The 20,488-nt window shown below is 61.0% G+C and overlaps 2 protein-coding genes across 4 annotated transcripts; one reads left to right on the top strand and one right to left on the bottom strand.

Moving 5' to 3' along the window:
* Positions 1-3,026: 3,026 nt before the first annotated feature.
* Positions 3,027-10,352, top strand: LOC113446807 (tumor necrosis factor ligand superfamily member 10-like). The gene is made up of 5 exons (XM_026716621.2): positions 3,027-3,369; positions 6,391-6,537; positions 6,888-6,924; positions 7,082-7,177; positions 7,645-10,352. Exons 1-5 carry the CDS (start codon positions 3,127-3,129, stop codon positions 8,088-8,090), a joined length of 969 nt encoding a protein of 322 aa, XP_026572406.1. The 5' UTR covers positions 3,027-3,126; the 3' UTR covers positions 8,091-10,352.
* On the bottom strand, positions 9,659-20,382 carry CLCN5 (Cl-/H+ antiporter 5). Of its 3 annotated transcripts, none has more exons than XM_087941249.1 (13): positions 20,283-20,382; positions 16,694-16,852; positions 15,550-15,701; positions 15,162-15,261; positions 14,892-15,082; positions 14,685-14,807; positions 14,339-14,545; positions 14,143-14,223; positions 13,504-14,043; positions 12,842-13,028; positions 11,748-12,146; positions 10,700-10,916; positions 9,659-10,019 (listed from the first exon to the last, which is right to left on the bottom strand). In XM_087941249.1, the coding sequence occupies exons 2-13, from the start codon at positions 16,830-16,832 to the stop codon at positions 9,929-9,931; spliced, it is 2,427 nt and encodes an 808-aa protein (XP_087797375.1). In that variant the 5' UTR covers positions 16,833-16,852; positions 20,283-20,382; the 3' UTR covers positions 9,659-9,928. The 3 variants fall into 3 exon arrangements, with proteins under 3 accessions (XP_087797375.1, XP_087797378.1, XP_087797377.1); XM_087941252.1 differs by lacking the exon at positions 20,283-20,382 and adding an exon at positions 17,972-18,182; XM_087941251.1 differs by lacking the exon at positions 20,283-20,382 and adding an exon at positions 16,939-17,076 and having other exon boundaries at positions 16,694-16,907.
* Positions 20,383-20,488: the final 106 nt, after the last annotated feature.

The following is a 20,488-nucleotide window of genomic DNA, read 5'->3' as shown; positions in this document are numbered from 1 at the left end:
CTGGGACAGGGAGAGTAAGGGAGAGGTCACTCTCTGGGGAGGCAGACCTTCCCTAGCACCCCCAACCCAGCTAGGATGCAGACAGGGTGGAATTAACAAGAAGGCGGAGCAGCCCCGGCAACAGCCTTCTCTCCTGTTAGTCTTGTTAAAAGCATGTGCTCTGTGCCCGCATCCTAAAAAGGATGGAGTACAGCTGCAGCTGTGGAGCTCCGTTGCTATAGAAGTGGTTTTGAACATGGCCCCCAGCACGTGTGGGTTTGTGTTCGAGTGTTTGTGTGTGTGTGTGCGTGCATGTCAGACTCAGTCTGCACCCCATGAAGTGCTTAGAAAGCTCTTTCCCAGTTCTGCTGAGCTAACCATTTCAGCCGTCTTGCTGAAGGATGCAGGAGGGCAGCTGGCCAAGTCCTGCATGGTGGTCTTCAGAGCAGACCTGAGCAGTTGCCCCTATTGACTCTGTCCTCCCACATGGGGTGGGGGGTGCTTCTCACAAAGCTGCCCTGGAGTGGAGAGGAGGAGCCTCTCTGAAGATGAAAGGGGATGGAGGCTGAACAGTTGTCCTACCCAGACCAGTCTAGGTCAGAGGAATATGCCTAGACTTTTTTGGGGGAGGAATCACAACCCCCCGAGCCAGCAAGGCCAACTGGAGAAAGAAGCCCAGGGCAATGGCCCAGATGCATGTTGCAACAAGGAGCAGCTGGAAAGTTGGTCTGGGCAGAGCAGACCAAGCAACAGAGACCCCCCCCCAAGGAGTTCCCTTGTTCTAATGGCTGCCCCTAAAACCCCATCTGGCCCCAAGGCAACTGCTCGGGTGCTCTCGGCTTACACATGCCTTTGCCTCGGCACCAAAGGGTCACCACTTGAACCAGAGGAAGGGGCGATGGGTCAGCACTTCTAGAAATGCCCCAGTGCCTGGGCTGGAACAGCTGCATGCAGAGGCAGCTGGCTTTCTGCTGCTTTCTGCCGAAGATGGGGGGTGGGGCAATCTGGCCACCTTTGTCTTCTGCAGAGGGACCCAACTTACCAGGCCTTGGAGCCTGCTCCTCGTCTGCATGTCCCTTGCTGAGCTGGGGCTGGAGGAGGGGTCTCCTTCTTCAGGCCTCCCAGACAACCAGGAAAGGCTCCACTCTCTCTTCCTAGGCTGGACTTTTGCTCTGGTGAGGGGAGCGAAGCAGCCGAACATCTGGATCAAATAATGGCCGCCTTGCATTCCAGACTGTCTTACGCAAGCGTTTCCTTGTTAGTGGAGAGATGGCCAGGCCAGGCACGCCAGCCAGCCAGCCACATCCTGGGGGCCTCTCTCCCTCCACAGCTCCCAGCCAGGCAGCACCTGAGCGTCTGGCTCCCTCTTGCCAAGGCCTCCCTGAGTGGATGGGGACCCCCTCCCAGAGATTTGTCAAGTCAGACTTAAAGTAACTTTCCCCACAAATGGAGCGGTTTTTCTCCTGATGAGAGGAAAGGGTGGCTGAGAGAGCAGCTCTCTTGCCTGAGTGAAGTGTTGCCTCTGGGACCTGGGCTGGGACTCTGCGTCCCATGAAGAATCAGGAAGATGGGACTGCTCTGCGTTGCCTTCAGCCTCGGCTTGCACATTTTACCCTGACGGTCCAAGAGCAAAATGTCTCCTGCTTGCCTCCCCTTGCCTGCTGCGTACACCCAGCCCTGGAGATGAAGCCCTCGGGGCTCACATGCAATCTATGTTCAAGAGAGCAGTGGAAGCCAAGGTCATGTCAAGGCTACTTGGAGGACTGATAGTTAGCCCAGGCGCCAAGAATAGCCATGTGGTTCCCTTCACACGGGTCCAGCAGCCTTGCTGCAAACCCCATTGGATGCTTGAGAGCCCCTCCCTTCCCCTCCCCCACACACATTCAGTGTACTTCAGGCGTGACAGTGGAATGAAATCACTTTTGTGGTTTTTCCCAAGAAGAAAATATTGAAAACTTTTGGGACCGGGACAGTTTTGCCTCTACCGACTCTGCATGTCTTCCCAGAAATGGGCAGGCGGCTTCCTGGCAGTGTGTGGGAAGCTCCCTTCGGCCTGGCTGGAAAAGCCGGCTGCCTTCTGCCCCTCGGCCCCAGCACAGACTCCCAGCAGGTTCTGCAAGTTCAGGCAGGTGGTGGAGCCGGGAATTCCAGCCTCCCTCCCAATGGAAGGTCTTACCCACACAGCCCTAGTAGATGTGTGGGGCTGGGGGGGGTGGTGATTTTTTTAAAAAACAATGACCATATCTGTGATCTGACAGTACTGATACTTTTGGATCCGAGTTCTGCTGACACGACAGGAAATTATATTTTTTGCAATCCCCCCTCCCAAAGTGTTCGGTGCCGAAGGCGGACTGTATGCTGGGAAGAAGCCCTACTCCAGATGTTGGGCTTTCAGCTGGGGCTCCCTGCAAGTCAGGCTTTGTTAGGCTCAACCGAATTGCTGGGGTTTTACTGCATAGTGTGTGTGTGTGTGTGTGTGTGTGTGTGTGTGTGTGTGTGTGCTGGTAGCACAGGATGGAGGACCAATTCTTTTTTCTTGTAAGGGGTTTTCACCTGGCTTGATGGTTGATATCCACTGGTTGTAACTATTTGAAGACCTAAACATATTTGCAAATAGCTATTTATCATTGTAAAAGAACAGCATTGATACCCGAATGACCACAAATGGGAGGAAACGTCTCTTAGGAAAATACTAGCAGTCCCAGATTGGTTCTGGCTGTTGAAGAAAGAAAAAACAACGTGTGGCCCAACTGAAAATAAGCATGTCGAGATCTGAAGAATAAAGAAAGGAATCAAAGAGCGGGGAATGCAAACTAGTCCTCGCTTCCTTCCACGGGCCGCGTTTGGGGCGCCAAGGCGGCTCTGAGGAGCAGCCGCAAGCCGCTTCTCCCCCACCCCACCCCACCCCGAGGCAGCGACCGCCGGGGGGCAGCGGAGGAGAGGCGGACGGCGGGGGCGCTGCAGAGGCTCCCCCTTTGTTGATCCGACGGCCGGACCTTCGCCTCGGCCCGCCCCGCGCACGCTGCCAAAGAGGCGGGCCCGCCCGGCCGCCACCAAGCGCTCCCCGCGCCCTGCGGAGGGAGCAGCCGAGAGCGCAGACGCCCCTGGGCCGCCGGGCGACGCCTTCCCTGCCCGTTCCCCGCCCGCATGGCTCCAGCGGCGGCCCCGGCGGGCCAGCAGTACTTCCGCTCGGACAGCAGCGACTCGGCCGCCTACATGCTGGGCAGCCCGAGCGGCTCCGAGGCCGAGCCGCCCGGCCGGCCCGAGAAGCGCCGCCGCCGCAAGCGCTGCAGCCCGGTCTGGCTGGCCGTGGCCGCCATGGGCATCGTGGCGCTGCAGATCGCCTCGGCCACCGGCCTCTTCGTCTACTTCACCATGTCCATCGCCAAGGTAGGCCCGGGGAGGGGGCGCTCCGGCCGTCCGTCGGCGGAACAAAGGAGCGGCGGCGCTGCTGGAGCGGCCGCCCATCCCCGCCTGCGCGAGGCCCGAGGGCGCCCTTTGCCTGGCCCCGCGGCGGCGGCGGCGGCGGCGGCGGCGTGTAGGTGACGGGCTCTGGGCGAAAGGGCAGCGCGGCAGACGGTGCCACGAAGGAGCGGGCGGGAGACGAGCAGTCGCCAGGGAGCCCCAAAGAGTCTCTGGGCGGCGGCCCGCAGGAGGCGGCGGCGGCTTCGAGTTTTCTCCCGAGAGTTTCCGCACATCCGTCCTAGGGAAGCATTCAGAGTTACGACCTACAAAAGTCGTTACAGAGCAGGAAGCGGACGCCAGCCGGGAGCGCCTGCAACTTGGGTGCGTTTGGTGGCTGGGTGCTGCTGTAAGCATCCCTGGAAAGGGGTTCAGCTGACCCCCTCCCCTAAAGCGGGTGGGTGAGGACGAAGGGGGTACATCTCCACTGAAGGCTCCATGCCGGAAGAATTATTCCAGTCCTGCTCGGTAGGTTTTGCTAACTATTCGGAAGGGCTGATCAAATCTGCAGTTCCCGTGAGCTACTGAATGGCCCAGAAATAGATCCGAGGGCTTAGCAAAGCAAGAGAGAGTAAGGCAACACGGAGCAGACCCAATTTTTGTTGTTGAAGAAACAAAATAAGATGCAACATGTAGGCGGGAGAGCAGCAGGCTTGGAAACAATACTTCCGAAAAAGGTCTTGAGGGAGTAGTTGGTGAACGTGAGCCAACAGGGGGACGTGGCTGCAAGAAAAGACAAGAGAAGAAAAAGAAGGAAAAGCACTGGTTTAATGGAGGAGAAATATAATTTCCAGTCAGGTCAGGCAGCTGCTTCATGCACTCCGCCTTGGTTGGAGCCGCCTCCTCCCCTCCGCTTGCAGGCTGGGCAGAGAGAGAGGAGAGGATGGGTAGGTCCAGTGCTGAGAGAAACAGGGCCTGGGGCTGGGCTGGGCTTGGGAGAGGTCACAGGGAGGGGGAGGAGACAGAATAGGGATGATCAAACTTCTAGGAAAGCAGATGCCAAGTGAGTGTTAGAGAGAGAAAATCCTAAAAAAACAACAACAACAAAAAAACCAGGGAGCCAAATGCGCTGCTGTGTTTCCTTTGCAGGATCTGCTCAGGACGCTTATTGTGGACCCTGAGCAGGGCTCCCTGCCTGGCTGCCCCACCCGCAGTCTGTTCCGCACCTCTGAGCTAATCAGAGGGCGAGTGGGCTGTGGCCAGGGGCCCGATGCCCCCATCCCAGGGGCCAAGATAAGGAGCAGAGGAGATTGTGGAGCCTTCTGGCTTTGCCCAATCCGGCAGCCCCTTTCACCTCCCCGGTGATCTGCTCCTTGCCTGAGTTCCAGGACAACAGTATTTACAGGAGGGACTTGGCCTAGTCCTGGAGCAACACAGGCCCACCCCTCTGGCTGGAGGAGGCGTGTGGGAAGGGGTCCTCCAGGTCCACCAAGAGGCAGGAGCTGAGCTGCGTCTGCTCACTTCTCCGCTGGATAATGCTGAGGGGTTTCCACTGCTGGGAGGAGCAGACCAGCTTGGAGGAGGTGGGAGCATTCACTGGAGGGCTTCACGTCAGTCAGATGCTCGGCCCATAAGACCGGAAGGCCTGAATGGGCCCCCCTGGTTTTCAGAGGGGCAAGCAGGAGCCCCAAAGCCAGCCTTCCTCTTGAGCCAAGGGGTTAGCAGAGGGCCGTTGTGCTGGGCCCTCAAGGTGTTGCCCTGACTTGGAGGAAAACTTTCAGTAGAATAATTAACCCTGCCGGGAAAGGCACTTCCTTGTTCCTTCTTGGAATCTGCTCTTAAAACTTTTATAGACCTTTCAAACAGAAAGTTGCCCAGGGCTGCCAGGTACACTCCTTTCCCTTTGGGGCCTGCCCCATCACCCTGCATCCCAACCAGGAGGAGAGGCAGCTTCCAGAGCGGTTGTGCTGTGTGTCAGTTTCACAGTGCCCTGTGCTCACAATGTTTACAAGACTTTTGCAGGCCTTCTCCGCCCAGCCCTCAATCCTGTTATCACTTGGGAGAAAGCGGGGCGGGCAAGGGCTTGGCGTGTGTCTGCTTGTTTTGCAATGGGGGAAGGATGGGTGTGGCCAAAGTTTCCTGGATTAAGCAACTTGCAGGATTTGTTTGGCTTTCGTTTTCTCTTAATAGCCATTCCAAATCTTTGAGGTTGCAAAAACGCCCAGGGAGCCTGTGCTGCTAGGAAAGCCTCTTGGATGGGCTCCTCACAGGCCTGCGCAAAGCCCCGCTCCCCGCCTTGTCCTTGGCTCTTGAGCCCTTGCTAGTCAGCTAAGTCGATGCTGCAGATGATCAGGCTGGCATCTCCCGCAGGCAGAAGCAGGAACAGCATTCCTGGTTGGCTGTGGCTGGGGGGCTTCAGGACACTTGGGGGTTAAACGGGAGACCCACCCCTGCAGTAGCGAAAGGGGGGGCATCTCCGAGGCTGCTGGGTGCTCCTTACCTTTCTCTGAGTGAGCTCTTGGCGGGGCAAGGGCCCCGCAGGAGCTCTGGCCCAGGACGTGTGTCGGCTGGCATCGCCAGTCCTGCTGGGTTGCGCCTTCCTTTGTTTACAGCTGGTGCTGATTTCGCAACCCCTGACCCAGTTCCTGGTCTCAGGCTGGGTGCCCAGCGTGCCAGCTAGAGTGAGGACAATTGGGCCAGGCGTGCTCCTTTGGCTTAACGTCTGCTGTGGGGTGGGGGGGAATTCATGGCAAGGGTGCCTGTCCCCCCCCGAACCCTTTGCTGGTTCCAGGGCCGCAACCTACTGCTGGTGAGCAAAGGTCTCTGCCATGCCCTTAAACGGACGTCCTCAGGGCAAACGTGGCAGGAAGGCATCTTCCAGGTCTCCAGGGGAAACCTGGAGGCTTCCAGCCCGAGTGGACAGAGCAGTGAGAAGCCACCTCCCCACCCCCCTCCCCGTTGCTGCTACCACCTGGGACCCCGCCTGACCCCTCTGTCTTTCCTCCCCAGCTGAAGGCCCAGACGCAGGGCACCTCGGAGGAGCTGAGGTGCCTCCAGCTGCTCAACCGGCTGCAGGAGCTCTCGGAGCTGGAGGAGCTGATGAGCACCCAGCCGTGCTTCAAGCTGGCCCTGGGCATCCAGGACTACGTTGCCATGGTGAGAGGCCTCTCCACGTTGGGATCCCGGTGCCACAAATCCTGAGCCCAGTCAAGGAGTGCAGGCCGTGGGGCTGTCGGGAGGCTTGAGGGGAGGTGGGGGGTGGGCAGCCCAGTCCTCTCCGAAATATGCCCAAGCAGCGGTTCCCCCTCTGCCTGGGCATCCGTCGCCCTGCCCTGCCCATCGGCTTCCACCCACCGCGAGGACCCAAAGCTCTGCTCAGAGAGGTCTGCCTGCCTGTCCTGCCCTGCCCACTGGGAGGGTGACCCCCGGGGGGGGGAATCCAAAACAACCCCCGGTGGAGGGGGTGCTGGACCCTGCCTTGAGCCTCCTTTCTCCCTCCCTTCCAGATTACCGAAAATGTCATCCGAAGGAGCGTCCCAAGCGGTGAGTCTGCCAATGAGGGGCGAAGCGACTGGGCCAGACTTGGAGGGGAAGGAGAACCGGTCAAGAGGCAGATTAAGGGGCAGATTGTTTGCAGAGACACCCCCCAGATGAGCAAGGAGCTCCCTCCCTCTCTCATTCTGCTGCCCTTCCTCCCTAGTCAGTGCCTCTCAGAAGCAGAGGAACTCCAGCTGGCAGCTGGGCAGCCGGCCTTTGGCACATCTCACCCTGAGGAGGCCGAGCCCTTCCCGGCCAGGTGAGTCTGCAGGTATCCAGCCCTTTCCTTGGCTTGGTGTCCCGAGTGCTGTGGGGCCTCAGATGGCTGCACAAGACGCAAGCAGCCATCGGTCATCAAGAGTACCTCCGCGGTTGGTCCTGGGCGCTTCCTTTGCCTGTGTCTACAGCCGGGCAAAAGACGAGATGGCAGGTCCCCTGAATGCCAGGGGTGGGGGGTTCCTGGCTGGGCCTCCCGTGGGCTTCACCCAGAGGGGCTGGGGCAGGGCCTTGCTCAGCTCAAGAGGGAGGGAGGGAGGGAGGGAGGGAAGGCGGGCGGGCAGGCTGCTCGTGAGCTGTGTGGTGGCTGGGTTTTTCTCAGCTCTTTGCCCTTGGTGTCCTCATGAAGACAGCCCTCCCCACCCCCACCCCCACCCCAAAAAGCTCCAGAGTTGTGTGCGCCTCTCCTCCACTGCCTGGGCTGACTTTCTGGGTCCCCCGACCCCATAGGAGCCCTGGGACCGGAGTTCCGGGATCTGCAGCAGTCCTGCCAGCACCCCATCCGCCACTGGGCCAGCAGGACCATGCATGCCCACCTGCAGAACCTCACCTACCAGGACGGGCAGCTGCAGGTGAGCCAGGCGGGCAAATACTATGTCTACGCCCAGATCTACTTCCGCTACCCCACCGAGGGGGCCGATGCCCGCTCCCTGGGCCACCAGCTGGTGCAGTGCATCAATCTCCAGAGCGTCTACGGGCAGACCATCCTTCTGCTGAAGGGCGTGGGCACCAAGTGCTGGCAGCAGGATGCGGCCTATGGGCTCCATGCCCTTTACCAGGGAGGCCTCTTTGACCTCAAAGCTGGCGACAAGCTCTTTGTGTCCGTCTCATCGCTGGACGTCAACTACGACGATGAGGCAGGCAGCTATTTTGGAGCCTTCCGCCTTGACGTGTGATGTTGGGGACGGTGGCCTAGGGGGCTTCAGGGCTTCACCGTCCCCCCACGCAGAACCACTGGAGGATGCCTGGGCCCCCTTATCACCCTTCCTTCCCCCGTTAGTAGCAGTGACCAAGCTGGGCCGGAGGCAAAGGCAGGGCGGGGAGGGGGAGCAGGAGGCGGCTGCAGCCCCTCAGGGAAGCTCTGGTTGCTGTGAGCTTCCCTTGTGACCATGTCTCTGAAGCAGCCAGAAAGGCGGTGAAGCTGCGCAGGCCGGCCGGCCGGCAACTGCTAGGCTTCTGGCTCTCCTGGACGTGCCCCTGCGGCTGGAGACCCTCCTCTGCGTCCCTACAACAACCATCGCCCCACTGCCTGCCCTCTTCCAGTCATCCCAGCTGAGAAATGTGGGGCTCCCTGGGCACACGCCCTCCTGCACACGGAGCAACCTGTTCCCCGGCCTGGAGGAAGCTGAGCAGCTCGCACACCCAGCGGCAGTTCACAAGTCTTACTGCCAGGACACGAATGTAGGTCAGTGGGTCCCCCGAGTGAGCGAGCCCCTCCAGGGACACCCGGGGCACACCTTCCCGCTGCCTCTCCCTACACACGCATTGGGTGTGACCCGGAACGGCACTAGCCCCCAGCATGTGCCCTAGCCAAAGCCTGGAGCGACCAGGAGCAACCCGTGCCTGCGCCAGCAGCCCAAACAGCTCCTTATCCCTTCCCGGGGGGCGGGGGGGTGGGGGTGGGGAGAGAGGCTGGTCTTTGGGCCTTGAACCCTGCTGGGAATTGGCCTTTTTCTCTCGGCTCGTTTCCTCCAGGGATGCCCCAGGCCGAGTTGCCTCAGGGGCTGCATCTCCCACAGGGCCAGAGGGTTTTGCTTCTTTCTGGCTTAGCATTTTGCATGCCCCTCCTGCCCCCCCTATTGGTCAGTGCCTGGTTCAGTGCACCGCATGCCCCTTGACCGTGGCTTAATTCGGAAGCCAGACTCTGTGGGGTGCAGGCAAAACAACAGGCTGCCATTAGGAGCACTGAAAAGAGAGGGAGGGCCGTCACCCACAGGCGCAGTACAGGAAAACCCCCCGTTTCTAACTGGTGGGAACCCTGCATCTGAGGGGGGGCACCAGCCCTTGGCTCGACATCCTCGGCCTCATCTGGCTTCTCTGAAAGACAACGCCCACCCTGGGCTGCCAGCCACACGTCCTGGTCACGCAGTGCGCGAAGCTGGCCTGTTCAGCCCAGAAAGCAGCACAACCTGGCCAGCAGCCCTCCGAATTCCCAGTCTGGGCAGTTCTTCCGCTTCGGCCTCTTGCTCCCCTTGCCTGGGCGCCCAAAGACAGGGATGCCAGGAGGCCGGCTGCGCCAGGAAAAGACAGCAGGGCCAGAGAGGGCCCGGGGGTTCAGCTAGTTGGCTTGGGGTGCCTCTTCCCGAGGGGCACCAACGAGCACAATGCTCTGTTGCCCCACTCTCGGCCCAGCTGCAGCCCAAACCGACTTTCTGGCCATCGCCCCGCCAGGCCAGTCCGGGCAGGAGGGTTCCTCCCCACCCCGCACCCCTTTTGGGTAAGGCAAGAAGCAGCCGCGGCCGACTCAGTTACAGCGTTTCTTTTACTCTGGCATGGAACCTCCTTCCCAGCGCAGCTACAACCAGGCGCTCCTTCCCGAGAGAAGACAACTTTCCACAGATTGTATAGTGCAATTGGTTATTATCTTGTAGAAAAAAAATAAAACATGATTATCGCTTGCTCCGCCTGGAGAAACTGGAGACGGCTCTGGATCTTCCGTGAAGAGAGGCCAAGCTCAGTCCTCCGGCCAAAGTCCGTGGGGCAAAGTAAAACCTCTGCCCCGCCCCTCCAGGCTTCAGTTGAACAAGATGGAGTCTGGGTCCTGGTTTGCCATCTGGGCTATGTGCTTCAGGACGTCCTTTTTGGTAATAATCCCTAGCAGCTTCCTGAAAAGGAGAGGGAAGCGCTTGGCCTCAGGGGAGACCTGGGAGCCCCTTCTGCCCCTGCAGTCCATTCAGCCGCAATGGGGCCCTTCCCCGCCTCCTGCGGCCCCAGCAGAGGCAACAGGGCTGCCTTGCCCGCCCCCCAGCCCAGAGACGGTCCCGCCTAGAGACTCCAGAGCTCCTTCTGGGCCCCTGGCCTTGACCAGGCCTGTGTGGCGATTCGAGGCCTGGCTGAGCGGCTCCTCTGGGCTCCCCCGAATTCCTTGCCAGCCGGGGAGCATTTAGCTATCAGCCATGTGTACTTTGTATATACAATATATTTTTTCATTACTGCTGGTGAATTGTCCTGTCTTTCATTTTGAAGCCCTAAAGGGAACGCCAAGAGCCTCCCCAAGCCAGGAGGGGGCCGGCCAGCTAGAGTGTTTCCAAACCTTTACTGGATGTGTGACCTGCCCCCCCGTTCTGCCCCATTGGAAACCGCCTCAGGATGGGGGCATGTCACCAGCTGCATTTCACCACGTATCTATCCCTTGGCCACCCCGATCTCTTGCCCCTCTGGGCTCCCTCCCACGAAGGCAGGACTTGCACTGCAACGAATGCTCCAGAGAAAGACGGCCTTCCCGCCACACGAAGCCGACAGAAGCCAGGAAGGATGCTTGGCAGAGGCCCCGCCCCTTCCTCACCCGTTGTGTGTGACCAGGCACTGGCGCAGCCCCAGTTTTCGGAAAATGTCCACCACGATCTCCATGGGGGTTTGGTCGGTCACAGTGAACGGGCTGAGGTCCAGAAGGCTGCGCAGCTTGAGCATGGAGGGCGAGCAGGGGGGCAGCGGGGGGCAGTGGTCGGTGAAATAAATAACCGAGCTGCTGACAATCCCTTCTTGCTTCTTCCGGGCACTTTCTGGAGGGGGGGGGAAGAGAGAGGTAAAGAACTGGGGGGGGGGGGCAGCCCACACCCCACCTGCCTCCCGGGAGATGGAAAGGGCCACAACCAGGGGTGGGATTCAAATTTCTTAACCGGTTCTGTGGGTGTGGCTTAGTGGTCATGTAACTGGGTGGCCGTGGCTTGTATGTAAATATAAATATTTATGTAAATATTGAATTTATTAAAAAAGAGCAACTTTTACCCAAAAGCAGGCAGATTGAGTTGCTCCCAGAATCACAGATTCATTAAGATATCTATATTTTTGCAGTCTGGTACTTGAATCTGTCACATAAAATTTGCTTGCAAGCAAACTCACAAAATTAGCTCACAACACACCATGTATGTAAATATTGGGTTTTTTTTTTTAAAAAAGAGCAACTTTTACCCAAAAGCAGGCAGGCAGATTGAGTTGCTCACAGATTCACTCAGATCTACTATTCTGCTATCTGCTATCTGAGTCTGCATTGAAAAATAGAAGCTTCAGTCCTAAGGAAGGTTCAGCTCTGCTTTTAGATTAGCTAGAAAGCAAGAAATCCAACAATTTCCTGCTTTCTAGCTAATCTAAATCTCCTGGCACAACTGCTGATGGGAAAAAAAAAAGAAAAATAGCAACTTGGCAGGCAAGTTTGCCAGGTAAGGAGTGAGCGGGCGGTGAGGTGTGGGGAGGGGCCAGCCAGTGGTGCGATCTGCCGGTTCTCCGAACTGTGCAGAATTGTATCAACCAGTTCTATAGAACCAGTCTGACCAGGTAGAATCCCACCCCTGGCCACATCCCTGCGTTGCCAGGGTGCTCCCGGCCCTGCTCACCAATGGAGATGGCCAGGTCTCGCCTGAGGACGAAGCCCACGAGGCGCTGAGACTCCCAGGAGACCACCACGGGGTAGCCGCTGTAGGTGGTCTCGTTGATGATGCCCTCCACCTCCTCCACCGTCATGCTGTCCTGCGTCAGCACGGTCAAGGCGGGGTCGCTGCGTCGGGGGCGCATGACATCCATGGCCAGGGTCTTGTGGGAGAACTCCTCCTTGGCCTCCAGGAAGGGGTAGCCATTCAGGCGGATGTGGGCGTCATAGATGCCCTCCCGGCCGATGGCATCGGCCACCCACTTGCTGGTCATGGCAGCCGCCATCAGGGGCACGATGTACTCCAGGCCCCCCGTGAGCTCAAACATGATGACCACCAGGGAGACAGTCATGCGGGTCACTCCACCTGCAGGAGCCAGAGGGCCGCGTGAGCAGGGCGCCTGCCCGGGACGGGGCGGGCATCTCCCTGGGTCGCCTCTCCTGAGCCTGAATTCCCAAACATCATGCGGAGAGATTTCTTTCAGCAGGAAGGGTTAAAAACCACCGAGAGACAGGAAAGGACCACAAAGGGACAGAAGCGAAGGAGGGCCAAGAAAAGGGCCAAGAAAAAGCAGCCACCTCAAGAAGCGGCTGCCAATCTCCCTTGGCGCTGCCCCCCTTCCCAGAAAGAGCCCTTTCAAGCAAGACCTCATGGAAGCAGCCACTGATCGGCTCGGAAGGGCTCCCGTCACCCTGGGAACCGCGACCGGGGGCAGCTTCGGGGGTTAGGCCTTTCCCGGAGGCCAGCAGCTGGATGTGGCCAAAGGGCTCCCAGCTGACCCTCCAGCTCACTGTCCCCACCTCCATCCCTGAGGCTGCGCTGGGCTTGAGCTCAACGGCCCACAGCCACCAGGCTGAAAAGCCTCTTTCAGGCTCAGGCCGGTTTGGGGAGGGGAGGGGCGGGGAGAGCAGCACTGTCCCCGTCCTCCCCCCCCCGCCCCCCGACGTTTCCCTCCCATCTGAAGGGAGCCGTGTGCTGCCCTTTTGGCCACAATCGGTCTGCAACTTGGGGGCAGCTGGAAATGCCCAGGTGCCCAACTGATGGGAGGGGCTCCTACTCACCCAGGCAGGCGGCAGCCCCCACCATGGCATAGAGGCCGGGCGTGATGCAGTCGGCGCCAGGGCTGCACCAGCCCTTGAAGATCCGCCAGTCGTGGTGGTGGTAGGCCAGCTGCTCCATGCCCACGCCCAGCAACCGGCCCGCAATGGCCCCCACCGCCATGCTGGGGATGAAGAGGCCCGAGGGCACCTGCAGGAGGAGCTGGCATCAGCCTCCCCTCGTCTCTGGACCAGCCCTGCGCAGAGACGGGGGTCCCCCCCCCAGGCCACGAGGGCCCCTGGCCTCCCGCCCCACGGCGGCCCCTGGATCAAAGGGGCAGGGAGCCCTCAACAGGGACTGAACTGTCCCTCCCCGGCCCCTGGGCCCCTCAGTCAGGCCGGATGCTGTGACCCTCTGGACAGTGGCCATGCCCCGATCCTCCGGGGACTCCGGCTCCCCCAGGGGACGTTTCAGGCCGGCCATCAGCAAAATGCGCTGCAAACCACCAGAAATGCTTGAGGGGAGGCAGTCGTAACTTTGAATTGTCATCAAACGGTCACAAGTCAAGGACTACCTGCACATCAGACTATTTCCAAGGCCTCACGGCTTCTGAAGGGCGATTGGGGCAGGGCCCGAGCCCCCCGACCAGCCTGGCTCCCTGCCCAGCAGCCCCCTCGCCCTTCACCTTCATGCCGAAAGTGAAGATGGTGATGAAGATCTTCAGCAAGAGGGCCAGCACCAGCTGCCAGGTGGCCACGTGGAGGCCTGGCCCAGCCGCCCGGTCGGGCAGGTCGTCGCCCTGGGTGCTGTTGGTGCTGAGGTAGTCGCAGAGCTGGGAGGAATCCAGGAGGCTGCAGTCATTGAAGAGCTCCGAGATCAGCTCGCTGGTGCTCATGCGGGTGTACTTGTTGGGGAAGGCCAGCAGGGCCGTCAGCGCCGTCACCCCCAGCACCTCCAGCACTGGGTAGCGGCCCAGCTTGGTGGTCTTGCGCCGCCTGCACCAGGCGATGTTGCTGCGGATGAAGAAGGCCCCCCAGAGCCCCCCAAAGATGCCCAGCAGGACGAAGGGCGCCAGCTCCAGCAGGTGCCAGGGGCTGTGGAACTCCACGTAGAAGAGTACCAGGCGGCTGTTGCCAAAGGGGTTGATGGAGCGTAGGGTGAAGGCCGCTACCAGCGCAGCGAAGAAGGAGCGCCAGAGGGTCTTCAGCGGGAAGTAGTAGCTCACCTGCATCGGGGGAGAGAAGGGCCACTCAGCCGCCCACTCGTACTCTGCACAGGGCAGTGCCCGGGCAGGACGGGGGGGGGGGAGGGGGGAGCTCCTTACCTCTTCCAGGCTGAAAAGGACACCTCCAATGGGAGCGCCAAAGGCCACTGATACGCCAGCGGCTGCAGCAGCCGACAACACCTGCCCAGAGAACAGCCATCCTCAGTGCCCTGGAGGCCAGAGGGGCCAGGAACAGACTCTCCCCGCGTCCGTGCCAGGCCTGTGCTGAACGGCAGCCCCACCACCCAGAGCTTACTTCCCGGCGCTTGGCTTCGTTCTTCCGGTACTTGGTGAAGAGGTGGCAAAGGATGTTGCCGCAGCAGCAGGCGACATGGACCAGGGGGCCCTCTTTGCCCAGGCTCAGGCCCGATGAAACGGCCAGCACCAGGGTGACCGTCTTGATCAGCAGGGTCCACTTGCCCAGGTAGCCCCGGATGATGAAGCCGCTGAGGATGGTTTTGATCTGGAAGGCAAAAAGGCCCCCGTGGGAGGCAGCCCTGGGCCCCGCCAAGTCCCTCGGCCAACCCCAGGCAGGAGCCCTTGGGAGGGAGGGAGGGAGGCAGGCAGGCAGGCAGGCAGGGGCGGGTCCTGAGCGGACTCACCTCTGGGATCCCCGAGCCGCAGGCGTAGGGAGCAAAGCCGCGGACAAGCAGGACAGCCAGGAAGGAGAAGAGCAGCGCCCAGAGGACGTACAGGAAGTAGTTCAGGACGTAGCCCAGGGCTCCCTGTCAGGGCGAGAAGCGGGAGGGCAGCCCATGAGGCTCGCTGGACCCCCTGTGAAACGGGTGCCCCTCCCCCGCGATGCGCACCCCCTCCTCTCTGTCAGTCAGCAGCTGCGCCCAGGTCCTCCACTCGGGGCATCTGTCCCGGTCCTGGAAGGTGGTCTGGGGCGAGTTCCAGCAGCAATGCTCGTGGTTGTACCAGAAGCCGTTCAGGCAGACGCCCTCCTTCAGGTCTGTCATCCAGTGGGCAGTGATGTCAATCAGTCCGGCCAGCGCCCCTGTGGGCAGAGAAGGTTGCCAGAGAAGGGGAGGGGCTTGACCGAGACCCCCGCTCCGCCCAGCAGTCCGGCCCCTCACCTGCCCACAAGCCGATGAGCAGCATCAACAGCCACCCCGAGAAAGCGTCACTGATGCTGTGCACCAAGGCCCAGGCGGACTCCTTGCTTCTACTGGCAATCTGGGGACGGGGAGGGGTTTAGAGGCAGGCTTTCACCCCCCACCCCCCATGGGGAGCCTGTGCCTAGGATCGGGGCCTCCCCCCAGGCACAAGGCGGAGCAGAGCAGGGGCTGCCTTCTCCTCCATTTAACCGGCTGGGCCTCCTGAGCGCCAGTGATCAGCACCAGGGAGAGATCGGCCTTGTGCCAGCTATGCCACTTGAAACAGCAGCTTTGCCCAAAGGCTCCTGCCCCCCCTTGCCGGCCCTCCCACTGACCACAGTCCCCACCCAGAGGAAGCCCGACTGACCTCTCGGTGCCTGTCGCGGTCCCGAGACTTCTCACGCACCCAGTCGATGGTGTTGAAGTCTTCGTAGGTGCCCACGCCCGGGAGTGGCTCCTGCAGGAAGTCCATCACCTGCCTGGGCCCGTTCATCCCCCCTCCGTTGTACGAGGAGAAACCTGCAGGGGGTCAGGAGACGCCACCTGACTTTCCTTCCCGTCACCCACAGGACGGAACGCAAAGTCCCTCCGGGAAAACAAAGGTGGCTCCAAGGAGCTGAGTTAATCTTTAAGCAGCTTCACGGGAGAGGAAGGCGGGAGGGGCAGCAAAACGGCTGCAGAAAAGCTCTAAGCCCCCAGCTGAACCGTTCGGTGGCTGCTGAGAGCCCCTTGTCCCAAAGCTGCCTGCAGAGGCCAGATTTCGTTTTCCCTGCGGCCCAGGGAGACCCTCAGAAGGCCCCGGGGGGCTTCAAGGAAGCACCTCAGGATCTCAGCACATTAACGGTCCCCAAGCCAGGGACAGGGGCGTTTTCATTTGCCCCATTTTTTGCCAAAACCCGCTCCCCCTCTAAAGGGCAGGAAACGGTGATTGGGCTGGACGGACAGGGGGTGGCTGAAACCTTCCTTGGGGTGCCCGTCCCCATGTCAGGGGGGATCAGGACCCAGTCCGCTTAGCTCTGCTTCGGTGGATTCTTCCACAGGATCACAGCCAAACTCAGCCACCAGGTTCCTGCTGCCAGTGCACCACCCTTCGTTGTCCTCATGCCCAGCGGAAAGGCTCTCCGCCTGTTCATGAAATCCAGGGGATTCCCAATAGTTTGGGATCCACTAGTGAGGAAAGCTGAGGAGCCGGTGTGGCCTCCCATTCCGCTCTCAGGTCAATATTCTGGGTGGCTTTGGGAAACCGGGGAACACACACAGACGCCATCGGGGCTTGGGATGAGCAAAGCTGTTGGCAGCCCTGGTGCCAACCACACTGGCATAAGGTGGGAAAGCTCTACCGCCGCAAACATCAACAAGTCTTCAGGGTCAGCTAAGAGGCCAATTTGGTGACCTCCTGCCTAGAAGTCTGCCCAGGGGACAGGGACCCCCAAACCACCACCCCACCCCTGTTTAGGCAGGGGAGCCACGAGGCCTCAGGGGAAGCATCATCGCCAGCTGGCTCCGGTTACCTTCCGCCATCTCCCTGTCCAGAGGAGGGACGTCATCCGCCATGGAGAAGTCCAGCATTCCCCCTGCCACCTCCACCAGGTCTTCATCGCTGCTGCTGCCACCCTGGAAACTGCCATGCCGGAAACCCGTATGGCTCATGGCCAGAGGGCACTACACACCTGCAAGGGAGGCAGGAGTCACTTCTGCCAAGGGGGCCCTTCCCAGACCCCAAGCCTCGCACCGCTGGATCCGGCCCCTGGTCCACCTCGCCCAGCGGCCGGTTCTCTCGTCAGCTGCCCCAGGAAGCCCAGCCCCACTGCCAGCCAGGCCCAGGACTCCCCTTCATCGGCCCAGCCCTCCTGGAAAGTCAGACGGCCTAGGCTCCAGCCAGCGAAAGCCCAGGCTGAGCAAGGGGCCCAAAGAATCTTTCCCTGGGGGGCCTCTACCCGGTCATTTGGGCACCTCCCCTCTCCCTGGCCTCCTTTCCAGACTCTGCACCCAAAGGGGAGGCTTCCAAGACACCTGAGAAATCCCGCTGCATTCGTGGCACCCCAGGCAGGAGGAGAAGGGGCTCCATGTCTGGGAGGCATTTCAAAGCTGCCTCTGGGAGCCAGGAAGAAGCGCCTTGAGGGAAGCTTATCTAAGGTCCCAGAGACACCTGCCAGGTCCTCATTGCAGGTGGTCAGGTGAGCAGGCTGGAAACTTCTCCCCAACCCCAGCTCAGCCCTAGAGATTCCCTCCCCCCCCACTTTTTGAGGGATGCCTCCCTTTGCTTCTGGGCCAAAGTCTAAGCAAGACTGTGGTGGATTTCAGGCCCAGGAAGGAAGCAGGAAGTGGGAGGGGAGGGTCCCCTCCCCAGTGCAGAGGAGGGAATTGGCAGGCAGGGCAGGGGAGAGACCTGGCACCCACAATTCACAAAACAGCTGCCTTTTGCTTTTGAAGGTGCTTCGCCCAGAAGGGACAGACCCGACAGCAACCACAGGGCAGGGAAGAGGGAGCAGCCAGCCGTCCTGCCCGCCTCGCCAGGCCTGCCTGGCCAGCAGCCGCCTTAGCCAAACTACTCCAGCTGTGGCTCTACTTGCAGGAGGAAGGTGGTTTCACAGGAGGCAGCTATTCCACCCTAGGGGAGTGGGGGCAGCGTTGCCCTGGTTACTTTCAGGGCACAAATAAGCAAAGGCGGTCCACAACAGGCCTCGGTGCTCTGGGAGCTGGGCCAGTCTGCAGAGGCCCTCCTTCCCCAGGGAAGCGCCCCTCGCCCCCTCTGCCCCAGTGGGCTCCGGACTCCCCCTCCAACTCACAGAGCGGCCTGGATCAGCAGGGACTTGGCAGTTCAACACGCAAACCTTTGTGCTCCCCGAGCAGTTTCACAATAGGGCTTGTTTCACCCAGAGTGCCTGGTCAGAAGTGGGTCACCACCCACCCAAACAGCTGCAGTGCTTCTGGGGCTCTTGCGTAAATGGATTTTGAAACAGACAGACAGCAATTCTACACCTCCTAGGAAAGCTGAGCCTGAAAATCACCATTTGGGGTCAGAACCTTTTTCAAGATCTGGACTTCCTGAGCTTAAGATGGGCCTGGAGAGAGGGGGAGTGAAGACCACCGGAGGCCACCAAGCCAAAAGCTTCCAACTGGTCAAAGCGGCCGAGGCAAGCCAGGTCTGGAGAGGAGAAGCCGGGGACGATCTACTTCTGGGAATCGGGAGCGGGAAAGAAAAGGCCTTGCAGCAGTTGGGGAGCAACTCTTCCCTTGCTCCATCTACCAATCCAGAGCAGCAAAAGTCACAGGGGCCGGTCAGGACTCCCGGGACCCAGGCCACACCCAGCTCTTGCTGGGAGCTACCTGAGCAGGTGCTTAGGAGCCCTGGGCTAGGGCAAAACGCGGCGCCCGTGCGGTTGGCTTAAAGTCCTAGACAAGGGACGCAGCTTCACCGCCTGCTTTTCAGGGGTGGGCAAGATCCCTTTCCGAGGAAGGCTGGCCAGCCCTGAAGGCCCGGCTTGGCTCCCTCTCCCCGAAGCTTTCGGATCTCTCTTAAGTCCAAGGGACCCACAATGTGCATCACCGTCACAACCCAAAGACAGCCTCTGCTTAATGCCTGGATGCATTAAACCCCCAGTAAAACAGCAGGTGATCTCAAGATCACATGTCCACACAGGTTTCCCTGCTGACCCCGCCAGGCCCTCGGGGTCTGAGCCCACAACCGGAGCCAAACTGTCCAAGGGCAAAGCAGACGTAAACCCAATGGCATATTTTGGGCCCGCAGAAAGGCCTCTTCTCGGGGCTGGAGAGAAGCAGCCCAGAACTAAGCCACAGCACCCACTCACCTCCGAGGAACAGTCAGCCTGAACAGTTTCCACAGAAAGGAGTAGTTCTGGGTTTCCAGGGAAGGGGCAGAGACCAGAAAATGTCTGGTTCCCCTTCCAAGAACTGGGAGAACTGACTGACTTCCTTCCTGCATGCTGAGCAAGGCCAAATCTGCACAGCAGCTGGTCCCGTCTGAGTCAGGCTTTGCTTCCCTTGCCCAAATACTCCTGGACAGGAGGCCCAAGTGGCCTGCATCTGCTCAGGGAGGTATGACCTCTGACCCCTCTGCAAGGGCACAGGAGAGAGAGGCCCCTACCTCCTCTGGACGGGGCTCAGGGGCTTCCCAGGAACAAAAAGACACGCGAGCAGCACCAGAGAATCTGGAGCAATTCTCCAGTCTGTGCAGAAAAGTGGATTCTCTCCCAGCCAGCCAGACGTTCAGGGACAAACGGAGGGCAGCTGCTGGGAGGGAAAAGCACCAGAGTTCAGGCCTGCTGCTGCTCCCCCACCGTCAGCAGTGGCCAAGGGAGCAGCCAGGCGTCAGGACCACCTTCTGGGCCCGGAAGGCTTTGGTTCTGGCAGAACCCCAGGCCGCTTGGCCAACTGAGCTGGAAACGGCTGGATCTCGAAAGCCCTTCGCCCCAGGAGGCTCCCCGCCTGACCCAGGCAGCTCCCCATGGACGCTCAGGGGGACCCCAGCCATTTGGCCCTGGTTGATCCAGGAGGCCCGCGGGAAAGCCCGCTTCCCCCTCCAGAGCCTCCGGCTCTCCCTGGGGCCAAGTGGCGGGAACCCCAATTCGGAGGGGCAGCATTTCTTCTCCCTGAAGCCCTGGGGGCGGCTGGAAGGGTCCGAGGCTGCGGGAGAGGCATCTTCGCTCCCATGGACCAGCTCCGCCGCCGCCGCCGCCGCCTCCGACACCGGGAAGCCCAGCCGTCCCAGGCCCCACCAAGAGCCCCCGGGGCAGGGGGGGCAGAAGCTCCGAGGCGGATCCTGGGAAGGCTCCCCCGCACCGGCCCTCGCCGCGGCGGCGCTTCCTCCCCGGCCGAGGGGCCGCCTTCCCCCGGGCGGGAAACAAGCCCGGCCGGCCGAGCCCCGCGGAGCAGCCCGCCCTCCGGCAGCCGCGGCTTCGCCTCCCTCCTGCCTTTCAGGCTCCGCGGCGCGGCGGGCAGCCGCCAACCCTCCGGGCCGGACCGCGCGGGACCCTCCTGGCAGCCACGGAAGGGAACGCGCGGCGACCCCGCCGCCCAACCGCCGGAGCCTCCGCGGGCGTCCGGAGTGGGGGCCCCACGGCGGCCCTCGGCCCTCACCTGCGCGGCGCCGGCGGGGCTCCTCCTCCTCCTCCTCCTCTCAGCGGACGGGCGGCCACCGGCCAGGAGAGGGCGGCGCCATTGGGACGCGCGGGGAAGGGCGGGTCACGTGACTCCCGGGCCAGCCCCCTCGCGGCCGGCCCTGGAGCCGCCATCTTTGTCTCGGGCGCTGCGGGCCCGGCCGCGTGCTGGCGACCCCTCGCGGC

The sequence above is a fragment of the Pseudonaja textilis genome, chromosome 12 (genome assembly GCF_049901715.1).
Source record: "Pseudonaja textilis isolate UNSWEBS1 chromosome 12, rPseTex1.2, whole genome shotgun sequence".
In the NCBI taxonomy this organism is placed as follows: domain Eukaryota; kingdom Metazoa; phylum Chordata; class Lepidosauria; order Squamata; family Elapidae; genus Pseudonaja; species Pseudonaja textilis.
Note: the sequence above shows the minus strand (reverse complement) of the source record. Positions and strands in the feature narration are given on the sequence as shown.

Coding starts and splice junctions, on each gene's coding strand:
- LOC113446807 (XM_026716621.2), top strand. CDS start 3,127: ATGGCTCCAGCGGCGGCCCCGGCGGGCCAGCAGTACTTCCGCTCGGAC. Junction 6,538..6,887: donor TCCAGGACTACGTTGCCATG/GTGAGAGGCCTC, acceptor CCTCCCTTCCAG/ATTACCGAAAATGTCATCCG. Junction 6,925..7,081: donor CCGAAGGAGCGTCCCAAGCG/GTGAGTCTGCCA, acceptor CTTCCTCCCTAG/TCAGTGCCTCTCAGAAGCAG.
- CLCN5 (XM_087941249.1), bottom strand. CDS start 16,832: ATGAGCCATACGGGTTTCCGGCATGGCAGTTTCCAGGGTGGCAGCAGC. Junction 14,044..14,142: donor TCCTTTTCAGCCTGGAAGAG/GTAAGGAGCTCC, acceptor CCCCCGATGCAG/GTGAGCTACTACTTCCCGCT. Junction 10,020..10,699: donor TGCCTGGTCACACACAACGG/GTGAGGAAGGGG, acceptor TCTCCTTTTCAG/GAAGCTGCTAGGGATTATTA.